General features: G+C 38.1%; 1 protein-coding gene across 1 annotated transcript in view; it reads right to left on the bottom strand.

The window, feature by feature from the left end:
- The window catches only part of LOC127443629 (protein FAM184B-like), a 61,646-nt gene that overhangs the window by 31,228 nt on the left and 17,917 nt on the right, over positions 1-12,501 (bottom strand). Inside the window, exons 2-3 of the mRNA XM_051702342.1 lie at positions 5,990-6,169; positions 3,266-3,919 (exon numbers count right to left, since the gene is read on the bottom strand). Coding sequence (XP_051558302.1) covers positions 3,266-3,919; positions 5,990-6,169 — 834 coding nt within the window. The remainder of the gene's footprint in view (positions 1-3,265; positions 3,920-5,989; positions 6,170-12,501) is intronic.

Here is a 12,501-nt window from a genome sequence, read left to right as displayed (position 1 = left end):
CATGCTTTTACCTCCAAGTCCATGTAATCAAATTATTATTTTTCATTTTTGCTGGTTCTGTGCAAAAGACAGCATTAGATCTGGCAGATTTATAAACACATCTGTGTGGGGTATTGGCACAGTCTGTTTGATTTGGGTCTGCCATCTGTTACTGTACAACTGTGTGTGTGACTGACAGTAATTGTGGGTGTTTGTCTGATCCCTCTAATCTCTGTTCAATTAGATTCGGAAGTGTCAGTCACAGCAGTTATTACTGCCTTCTTACACTGTGATGCACACCCCGCTGAAAGGCCAGTTACACATGGCCACTCAAGGTATATGCAGACTTTCTCCTGTAATCTGCAGCAATGTTTGTTTCACTGTGTGTGTGTGTGTGTGTTTGTGTGTGTGTGTATGTGTTCACGACTTTTCTCTCATGAAGAGTGTACATGGCACATACACTTTGATTTGAATGTAGCAAAAATTAATGTTTATTGAACAACAGGATTTAAACATTTAATTTGGGAGTCTATGAGAGTAGCATAAGTGCTTTTTCATGGGGAAAATATCTGATTGTTTATTGAACATTGACCTTTCATTCATGCATGTTTGTCCCATCTGAAAGCTAGCTTCTCTAAACAAGATTCCCAGCAACACCTTTTAACCATCTAATTTCCGACTTTTCCTGGCATTTGTGACTGTTGAATAAAAATCATTTGATAGAGACTGCACTCAGAAAGAGCAGCTTCTAGCCAATTAAATATTTTAGATAATATTCTAGAACTAACCATAACTACAAAAAATGATATTACCTATAGTAAAATACAAAAAGAAACACTTTACAATAAGGTTGTATTTCATTAGTTAAACATTAGTTAACTACATTAATTAACATGAACTAACAATGAACAGTACTTTTACTGCACTTTAATTTCTGTATATACTAATAGATTTTCACAATTAAAAGTTGTACACGTTAACATTAATTAATGCAATGTTAACTACCATGAACAAACAATGAACAATAGTATATTTTATAAATTAACCTGTATTAATAAATGCTGTTAAAAATATTGTTCGTTGGTAGAAAATGATATCTAATGCATTTAATAACGTTAACAAATAGAACCTTTTTGTAAAGTGTTACCTAATTTTCTATTAATTTTTTATATTTTATATATTCACATGACTTTTCCAGGCCTAGAAATAAACTTTCCCTGATATTTCCATGACCATGGGCTTCCTGGCTATATGATGTTTAAGAGCGCTCTCAAATGGGCAGGACTTGGCGACAAACGGCTAGTCACTTAAACTGTGATGTACATGAGTGACAGCGTTTGAAATGTAAAAACATCACGTCATTCTGTCAAACCAAAAATGCACAGCGTTACAGACCATGATGCCAACACGGATAATTTAGTCTGTAATCTGTCGTGACACATTTAGTTTACAGTTTATAATCTTCTTTTGCTTTTAGCCAGGGATTAAAAACAAAATGTTTTTCATTTCGGTTCGTTCTGAGCGGAAACTGTATTTTTTTATTGTGAGCTTCATTACATTTATCTATGAGCCCCTCCCTGGTTTTGTATTGAACAGGAAGTTCTTGCCCCTATTTCGCCATTGCAAAGTCTTTCTATCAAACTAACCGGTGAAGTTAAGTTACACCCCGTTATCTCGCATTTGCACTCGGCATGGACAAAAGTTTCCAGAGTGTTTAATTCATTATTCGTCGAGCACAATACTTGTTGGCCCCTCTCCAAACATAGCGCTTATGGTTGTGACCATAAAGCTCTATTTTGGTCTCGTCACTCCAAATTACAGTGTGCCAGAAGCTGTGAGGCATGTCAAGGTGTTGTTGGGCATATTGTAACCGGGCTTTTTGTGGCATTGGCTTCTTTCTGGCAACTCGACCACGCAGCTCATTTTTGTTCAAGTATCGTCATATTGTGCTCCTTGAAACAACCACACCGTCTTTTTCCAGAGCAGCCTGTATTTCTCCTGAGGTTACCTGTGGGTTTTTCTTTGTATCCCGAACAATTCTTCTGGCAGTTGTGGCTGAAATCTTTCTTGGTCTACCTGACCTTGGCTTGGTATCAAGAGATCCTCGAATTTTCCACTTCTTAATAAGTGATTGAACAGTACTGACTGGCATTTTCAAGGCTTTGGATATCTTTTTATATCCTTTTCCATCTTTATAAAGTTCCATTACCTTGTTACACAGGTCTTTCGACAGCTCTTTTCTGCTCCCCATGGCTCAGTATCAAGAATGCTCAGTGCATCCACGTGAGAGCTAACAAACTCACTGACTATTTATACACAGACACTAATTGCAATTTAAAAAGTTAACCTTTAATTGCCATTTAAACCTGTGTGTGTCACCTTGTGTGTCTGTAACAAGGCCAAACATTCAAGGGTATGTAAACTTTTGATCAGGGCCATTTGGGTGATTTCTGCTACCATTATGATTTAAAAAGGAGCCAAACAACTATGTGATAATAAATGGCTTCATATGATCACTATCCTTAAATAAAAGACAGTTTTTTTGCATGATCAGTCATATTTTCAAAATCAATGCCAAAATTTCACAATTTCTGCCAAGTTATGCAAACTTTTGAGCACAACTGTATGTATATATATATATATATATATATATATATATATATATATATATATTTTTTTTTTTTTGTCTATAAACTTGTGTGACCACTGGGATGTTGTTGAGGGTCAGGGTGGGGATTGGGAGGGGGAGGAGTAATAGTGGGGGTTAAACATTGATTCTGTGTATATATGTTTTGTTTTTCTTGGTTTAACATATGAATCAATTAAAAAATGTTAATCAAAAAAATAAAAAGAGTGACCCCCCATTTTTTGGACAACAGGAAGTGGTGTAATTCCAAAAAGTTAATGTGATAAACTATTTAGTCTTTGGTTTCATAAAAAAATTATCGGAACGAAATTAACCGGTTGTTACCAGCATTTAAAAATAAAGTTTTCACTCAGGAACAATTGAAAGGGACTTTGTTCTGCAAAAAATGTTGTTCGTTTTCGTTCCATGAATTGTTGTAGTTGCTGCTTTTGGCAATTGCTAATATTGTAAATGAACAGTTCTAAGTTTGGTCACACATATTTCATTAGGTAAGTTCACTGTAAAGCTAGCAGCTTTGCTGCTTTTGGAAGCAAAATTGGAGATACAAAAATAATAAAACCAGCATTGTGTACACTTCTCCTCTTCTGAGAAGCACCTGCTGTCACTGATGTGTGTAGATATGCATGTGTACATGTGTACCTCTACTCTCTCTTGAAGTTTGCAGCAATGTCTGTTGCTCTCATTTAGCCTCTGTTCTTGGACCTCCAACTCTGCCTCTGCTTTTCTCAGCCTCTGCTGAAGTGTTGCATTCTGGGATTTGCGGTTTTCTTGCTCTCTCTGGTGCCACTGACTGATGTGTTCATTGAGGCTCTGTTGCAGTGTCTTCTTGGCTGCTTCTTGCTCCTCCCTCCTCTCCTCTTCCATCTCCTTCATTCTCTTCTTCCACTCCTCCACCTCCCTCTTACATTCCTTCTCTGATCTCCCTTTCTCCTCTCTCAGATCTTTAAGCTTCTGTCTCAATGTATTCAACCTGTCTTCACACTCCTCCTTTAACCTTTTTCTTTCTTCTGCCTCCCTCTTCCTGTCCTCCTCTTCTCTTTTTCTCTCCTCTTCCACTCTATGCATCTTCTCCTCCTCCTCTCTGTTGCTCTCTTCATCTCTGGCTCTGCGTAGCTCTTGGCACTCGTTCTCTAGTCGTTTGTTTTCATCCTGTGTTTGTTGCAGTAATTTGTGTTGGTTGTCTCTCTCTGTCTGCAGATTAATGTAGTCTCTTCGCAGATCTGCTGTCTCTTGGGTTAACATAGCTATGCGCTCCGTGTACTCTATTTCAGCTCTCTGTCCACGCTCCTCCACCTGAAATGGATACAGAGCCACACATCCTAAGCAAAAGATGTGGTTCTATCCCTGGTTTTAATGATTTTTCTATATTACAAAGTATTGCAATATATTTTTCTCAGAGTACTATATCAATATTATCATGCAAAGAACTGATATTTGAAGTGAAATTTTTATTAAATAATTATTATGTTGATAATTATTTTTCTTTACCACCATTCAGTTCAAGAAGGAAAAACATACTGCTGTATTAAGTCAACACACTCTTTAATTTCTATTCGATTAAAATCCAAACTCGCAACAAGCAAAGAATATGACTGTGCAAAGCACCAAAGTCCAATGGTGATAAAAGAGCAACAAGTGCGTAAAACATTGGTTCTCAACCAGGGGGCCGGTGCCTACTAGGGGCCTCAGCAAAATTCCTCAAGTTGACTTAAAATTATTTAACCCTTTAATGCATACCTCAGGTCTTTAGTGACTCGGGACCTCATTCCTTCCCCTGTATTGCATCCATTTTTTGGATTTATTCCCATAAAAAAATAGCAAAAAACAAAACAAAAAACAATTATATATATATATATATATATATATATATATATATATATATATATATATATATATATATATATTTAACTGCTTTGTACCTATAACCAAAAGTGTATCGGGTCATTAAAGACCCTAGATATGTAAAAGTGTCGTTTTTTTTGTTGTTGTTTTTTTGCACTTCCATAAATCATATTTTTATTTAAAACAAATATTATTTTCATATTTATTTAAGTTTACTATCACAGGATATACATTTCTTTGTTTATTACAAGTAAAAATGAGTACTATATACATAAAATGTTGATTTTCTGTGTGACAATGAATTATCAGTATTCCATATGCGTGTACACACATATTATACATGCTATTTCTTACTCAATGTGGTGTTGTTGTGTCAGTGATTGACTTGATTTACATTTGACATTACAAGTCGACGTAGAAGCAACATGGAAGTAAACTATAGCAAGTGTAACACATGAACAGTATGTAAAGCTAAATGTTCACATGACAATTTACACAAGGTTTATTTATATTTCTGCTTTTCCAAACTTCAAACTTACTTCTCTGTCTGCTCGTATGAATTTAACACATCTTAAGAAAACAGTTATTCAAATGCTCTTTGGATTGAATCATTTATACGGATAAATGTTTTCCAACTGAATAGACTAAATATTAAATGGAACATATGACAATAAATTGCAAAGTAATCTCTTCAGTAATCAAAATATTTTTGAATGTAACTCTATTCTGATTACCAAATATATGATAACTAATATTTTGTATTTTAAACATGTAATCCTATAGCATGTATTCCATTATTCCCCCAACCCTGATTATGTGTAGCTCAATATGTGTTTGACAGCCAGCTGCGTCTCATGAAATTTCACTGTGAAAGTAATGAATCTTATTATATATCCTTTGCATCATCTCTTTGATATATGACAATTAAAACATCAAAATATCTCAGAATATACGTATTCTATTGTGTTATTTTCTAATTGTCTTGAAAAAAAATGGAAAATTTGACACTATCTGGGCATTTTGTAGATCCATTTGTGTTGGAGATACATGCTGGGTCTCTAAAGACCTGAGTATATAATGTTTGGCAACACACCCATGCATTTAAGTGTTAAAATAAGATAATAAGCTATAAAAAATCTAAAAACAAAAATTAAAAACTTCAAGATGTGCATGTAAACTGATATAATATTTATTCTTTTAATTCAACTACTCCCTACAACAACTTTGAAAACAAGCAGCTTTTTCATCATTACAGTAGAATTATCAGATGAAATATCTATGCCTATTTGGGGGCGAGGGCCCTTAAATATTGTCTTGGACAATAGGGAGCTTTTGCGTCAAACGTTTGAGAACCACTGCCATAAATTATTACAACATATAACGCAATACATCAGTTGTAAATATCCATTTCATTCACTAAATAAGAAATGTACATTTTTGCAATATGACATTGTTACCCAGATATTGATATAATATCTGATCCCATGCTAATTTCCACACTATGTGACCACACACTTTTACCTCCTCTACTGTGGCCTGCAGCTCTAGAAGGCGTGTCCTCAGAATAAATGCTGACTCCTCATCTTCATCATCCTGGCTTGTGGTTGGCTGGAGGCTGCCCTGCATCTCTGTGGCAACACGCCTTAGTGATTGCAGAGTTGCCTCTTGCTCCTCATTCTTAGTGTTTAAAGAATATATGACCTATACATAAAACACACACCCACAAATGTTGTAAAAAGAGTGTCATAGTGGAGGGACAACACAGACAATTAATTCACTTGGAAGCACAAGTGTGTATGTTAATGTTGTTTCTATCTTCATAGCCCTTTGCAAACAGCAAACTGATTAAATCCTCCACCTCTCTTATCAGGATCAATGATATACTCTCAGCCTGCAGTTATTGAGCTGCAGTTAATCTTGTATGTGTGAGTGTGTTTACACTGCAGATGTTTGCTAAAAACTGTATTTGTATCTTGTCTAAGTTTCAATCATTTATGTGTGCTTGTGATTGGTTGAGTGCTGCTGTTCGAATGTACGCCAGAAGTGTGATGTATGGCCAGAAGTATGAGGACACCCAAACACCACACCAATATGTGTTTGTTGAACATATAATTTCAAAACCATGGGCATTCATATATAGTTGGTCTTCCCTTTGCTGCTATAACAGCTTCACACAAACATCAACACCTCCCGCAACCACCCTCCTCCCCCCTTTTGCTACTCAACCTGCACTTAAGATATGTGAAGAGGGGGTCACGTGATGCCATGCAAGAAGCAGACGTGTGAGCGACGAGCTCTGCGCACTTTGCTAAATTTTCAATTATTTTCATGTTATAATCTGGTGAATTTGATAAACCCAGTTACACAATTGCTCTTTGATGCAAAACATGGCAAAAAAGTCAAAATCCTCGGGCTCTGGAGACATTAAAAGACACTTACGTGTTCAGGATGAAAGCCCCGACAGGCTTACAGACCGGGGACTCGATTTGGATGGCGCGGCGGGAGAGGAGATCCAGCGTCAGTTGTCCAACATGTCGGTGATGTTGATGAAGGTTCTTGCTGACTTGGAGGATCTCGCTGTAATACGTCGCTCGATTACGGCGATGGAAATAAAATTCTCTGGGTTAGTTACAAGAGTGTCAGATGTTGAGAAACGAATCTGGAATCTTCGGATTGAGGAGGGCAGAGATATGGTGAAATTCCTAGACGAGTTTTTCCCGAGTCTGCTCGTCATAACAGGCCACAAGCTGGAAATCGAGCGAGCTCACAGAGTCCCAGGTCACAGATTTGCTGAGGGAGACAGGCCCCAATCAATCCTGGCCAGATTTCTGAGATCATCCGATAAAGATCTTGTGTTGCGCCAGGCAAGGAGCAAAGGGAAGCTTTCTTGGAAGAACTATAATATTTTCTTGTTCCCGGACTTTGCAAACTCGACAAGAGAGAAATGTGATCGGTTCAAGGAATGTAAGAAACTCTTACGTCAGAAAAAGATCTCGTTTGCTCTGATGTTTCCAGCCAAACTGAGAATAGAAACAAAGGTCGGTCGCAAAGTATTTATATGTCCCAATCAAGCAATGTCTTTTATAGAATCAATGTCTGAGTAAACCATTGGATGTTTCTCATGTGAGTGGGTCAACTCGCTGTACTTACTCTTGAAGAAGCGTAGGTTTTTTTGCGTTGGCTCCGCCGAGCGGCTGGAGCTTGTTTTGTGAATAACACTTTTCCTTAAAGAAACTTTTGCATTGAAGTTCCCTGCCAGTTTGAGAGTGGACACTACGGATGACCGCAAAATATCTACATGCTCACACAAAGGATGTCTTTTATAAAGCTGACGGATTGTGTAAGTCATGGTATATATGTTTATACGGCCTCCGAGTGAATTGATTCGACCATCCGGGGAACCGGGATGCCGGTTTTGTTTCTTTTTGTGTTGGCTCCGCCTAGCGGCTGGAGCTTGTTCTATTGAATAACACTCCTTTGGAACAGCTGTGGATTAATCTGTTCGTTCTGCGTGCTTATTCCTCCTGCTGGCTGTAGTTTGTTTTTAGTTTTTTTACGGGACATTGGAATGATTACGTCATCCGCTAAACTCATAACAGCTGGCTCACGGAACATTCGTTTGTCTGACCGAGGAATCTGAACGGTTTTATATCAGCTGGAATTTGTTTTGTGGAAGATCACACCTTTGAGACAGTTCTGTGAATGAATCTACACATTCTTTGTGTTCATTCTTCCTATTGACTGGGTTTATTTTACAAAGTATTTTCTGTTATGTAATTTTGCTTCACAAATTTGTGAGGCAAAATTGTGCAATCCGATGGCAAAGTTGTCGTGGGTGCTCGTGGGCGTTCATGGACCTTTTGAGTTTAAAGGGATTGACGCTGGTTGGCGCTTTCGTGCACGGGGTTAATGTGCACGTTTTTGTTTTTTCTGTTTGTTTTGTTCATTTGTGGACGTTTTCTTTAGTGCTGGCTCAAGTAAGAGCAAGGGAGTCATTATATTGTTTAATAAACATCTACAATTCAAATCTCTCAAACAGACTAAAGATAAATTAGGAAGAGTAATTATTGTTTTATTCATTATTGAATGTTAAATTCAAGGGCAAAGGTTGATTTTGGCTAATATTTATGCACCTAACGCCGATGATCAGGGCTTTTTTTATGATCTTGAAGGGATGTTGCAAGCCGCTGGCACCCCTTATGATATAATATTGGGAGGAGACTTTAATCTTTTGATGGATTCAGTCCTTGATCAGTGAAGCAAATGTGGGTAAACCCCCTAGAGCAACATTGACGCTTCACAGGATGTGTAAAAATCTTGGTCTTTCGGATATTTGGAGACTTTTGAACCCATCCAGTAGGGACTATACATTTTTTTTTATCAGTCCATAAGATTTATTCTAGAATATATATTTTTTTGATATACAAATCCCTCATTTCATCTGTTGTCATGCCCTGGTGAGTTTAGAGGTGATGCCACATATATGGAGACCAACTGGTCCTCAGTATCCTCTGTGGGCATGGCTTGGGAGGCACTTAAGGCGGTACTTAGGGGTCGGATCATACAGATCATACGAGAACTTGTGGAGTTGGAAGGAAATATTAAAAGTGCCGAGGCAGAGCTGAAGCGCCGTATGTCAGCTGATGAAATACTTTGAGTCGGGTGACAAAGCAGGGAAGCTTTTGGCTAGATATATAAAGTAGAGAGAGTCTTTTTCTACCATTCCCTCAGTGAAATCTGCTGGTGGTGAAATATTTACCTCAGCCATTGATATTAATAACGCCTTTAAAGAATTCTATATTGATCTTTTTAGTTCCACGCCTTCGTCTACTGATGAAGATATTAGAAACTTTGTGGAACCATTAGATCTTCCTAAACTGACGATTAAGCATTTAGTTAGTTAATTTTGACCCTTTAATAAAAAGGTTTTCGAGCGATGTGGGCAGGTGGGCTTCATTACATTTATCGATGATTGGGAAGGTTAATGTTATTAAAATGAATTGTATTCCAAAATTCAACTACCTGCTTCAGTCTCTCACTGTAGATGTCCCCCTCTCTTATTTCAAGCAATTTGATAGCATAGCAAAAATCTTGGTCTTTCGGATATTTAGAGACATTTGAACCCATCCGGTAGGAACTATAAATTTTTTTCATCAGTCCATAAGATTTATTCTAGAATAGATTTTTTTTTTATATCCAAATCCCTCATTTCATCTGTTGTTGATTGCTCAATTGGAAACATTTTAGTCTCAGATCATGCCCTGGTGAGTTTAGAGGTGATGCCACATATAGAGAAAAAGAAATCATATAGTTGGCGCCTTAATGTATCCCTTCTGCAAAATCCTGATTTCCAACAAATGTTAAAGACTGAAATCAGTGTTTATATGGAGACCAACTGGTCCTCAGTATCCTCTGTGGGTGTGGCTTGGGAGGCACTTAAGGCGGTATTTAGGGGTCGGATCATACAGTATGCCTCATTCACCAAAAAATCCAAAACACGAGAACTTGTGGAGTTGGAAGGAAATATTAAAAGTGCCGAGGCAGAGCTGAAGCGCCGTATGTCAGCTGATGGCCTCAGAGAATTGACCCGATTGAAATATAGATATAATACTATTTTGTCGCAGAAAGTGGAGTTTTGGTTATTCAGGGCAAGACAGTCATACTTTGAGTCGGGGGACAAAGCAGGGAAGCTTTTGGCTAGATATATAAAGCAGAGAGAGTCTTTTTCTACCATTCCCTCAGTGAAATCTGCTGGTGGTGAAATATTTACCTCAGCCATTGATATTAATAACGCCTTTAAAGAATTCTATATTGATCTTTTTAGTTCCACGCCTTCGTCTACTGATGAAGATATTAGAAACTTTGTGGAACCATTAGATCTTCCTAAACTGACGATTGAGCAAAAAAACTCTCTTGATTCTGAGATAACCTTGGAGGAGCTTGACGAGGTAATTAAGTCCCTACCTACTGGCAAGGCTCCGAGGCCAGATGGATTTGCCACAGAATTTTATAGATCCTATACTACAGAACTGGCTCCACTTTTGTTAGAAGTTTATACTGAATCATTAAAGAATAGAAAGCTTCCACCAACCATGACACAAGCCCGGATCAGTCTGATTCTTAAAAAGGACAAAGATCCAAGCGAGTGTAAAAGTTACCGTCCAATCTCCCTGATCCAACTAGATGTAAAAATATTGTCAAACATTTTGGCTAACCAATTAAGTTAAGTTATGACATCTCTTATACATATAGATCAGGTGGGGTTTATTCTGGGCCGTAACTCTTCTGATATCATTAGGTGTATCATCAATATCATGTGGTCAGTGGCGAATGAACAATCTCCGGTCGCTGCCATCTCACTTGACGCCGAAAAGGCATTTGATATGGTAGAATGGGATTATCTTTTTAAGATTTTGGAAATGTATGGGTTCAGGAGTACATGTATTGGTTGGATTAAGTTACTTTATAAACACCCTGTAGCAGCGGTACAAACAAATGGATTAATTTCAGATTATTTTACTCTGGATAGGGGCACCCGTCAGGGTTGCCCTCTTTCCCCATTATTGTTCTGTCTTGCCCTGGAACCATTAGCAGCCGCGATAAGAAAGGAGGATGATTTTCCAGGGGTGACAGCGGGAGGCGTGGCGCATAAACTTCTGCTTTACGCAGATGATATTTTATTATTTGTCTCTGAACCTACTAGATCTATGCCTTGCCTCCACAGAATTATTAATTCCTTTTCCAAGTTCTCAGGATACAAATTCAATTGGTCTAAATCCGAAGCTTTGGCGCTGACAGCATACTGCCCAGAAATGGCTTTCCAGCCTTCCGGTGGCCCAAACAGGGCATTAAGAATTTGGGGATTTTATTCCCAGCAAATTTGTCTGATTTAGTTAGAGTTAATTTTGACCCTTTTATAAAAAGTTTTTCGAGCGATGTGGGCAGGTGGGCTTCATTACATTTATCGATGATTGGGAAGGTTAATGTTGTTAAAATGAATTGTATTCCAAAATTCAACTACCTGCTTCAGTCTCTCCCTGTAGATGTCCCCCTCTCTTATTTCAAGCAATTTGATAGCATAGCGAAGTCCTTTATTTGGAATTGAAAGCGCCCCAGGTTAAATTTCAATAAGTTACATAGGCCAATTGACAATGGTGGGTTAGGCCTACCCAAGATTTTGTTTTATTATTATGCGTTCGGTCTTAGACATTTGGCTCATTGGTCGCTTACACCTGAGAGAGCCCCTCCCTGGTTTTGTATTGAAAAGGAAGTTCTTGCCCCTATCTCGCCACTGCAAAGCCTTTCGATCAAACTAGCCGGAGAGGTTAAGTTGCACCCCGATATTTTGCATTTGCACTTGATATGGACAAAAGTGTCCAGAGTGTTTAATTCGGATATTTATTTAAACGCAGCCTCGAGCATATGGCTGAACCCTAAACTATGTATTAATAAGTCCCCTTTTTGTTGGTCAGATTGGATTGTGAGAGGGGTTAATGCACTTGGTGACCTATATGAGGGTGGTGTATTGAGATCTTTTGAAAATTTGGTTCAACATTTTGGCATTCCCAGATCTCAGTTTTATAAGTATTTACAGCTTCGCCACCTACTCTGCACTATTTTTGGGAGTGGCACGCACCCCCCTAAAGCGGCAGGTGCTTTGGGAGAGGTGATTACCGCTTTTGGAAAAGGCCATGAAGCATCAGTGTATTACTCCCTACTAATTCAGAGTCTGGGGGATGGAGCCTTGACTTCTCTCAAGAGAGTATGGGAAAAAGATTTGAAATTAGTATTGGAGGATGGAGTGTGGACTAAGATTCTTAAAAATGTCAAGTCTGTATCTAGAGATGCAAAGGTTCGCCTTATGCAATTTAAGATTTTACATAGATTTTATTGGACCCCCCTCTAGATTATATAGGCTTGGTCTTAAAGACACACCCACTTGCTAGCGATGCCAATCAGAAGCTGGAGACACTACCCATGTCTTTTGAGGGTGTGTTAAGATCCAGGAGTTTTGGTTGAGGGTTCAGAGGTAT

This window comes from Myxocyprinus asiaticus, chromosome 7 (genome assembly GCF_019703515.2).
Source record: "Myxocyprinus asiaticus isolate MX2 ecotype Aquarium Trade chromosome 7, UBuf_Myxa_2, whole genome shotgun sequence".
NCBI lineage: Eukaryota > Metazoa > Chordata > Actinopteri > Cypriniformes > Catostomidae > Myxocyprinus > Myxocyprinus asiaticus.
Note: the sequence above shows the minus strand (reverse complement) of the source record. Positions and strands in the feature narration are given on the sequence as shown.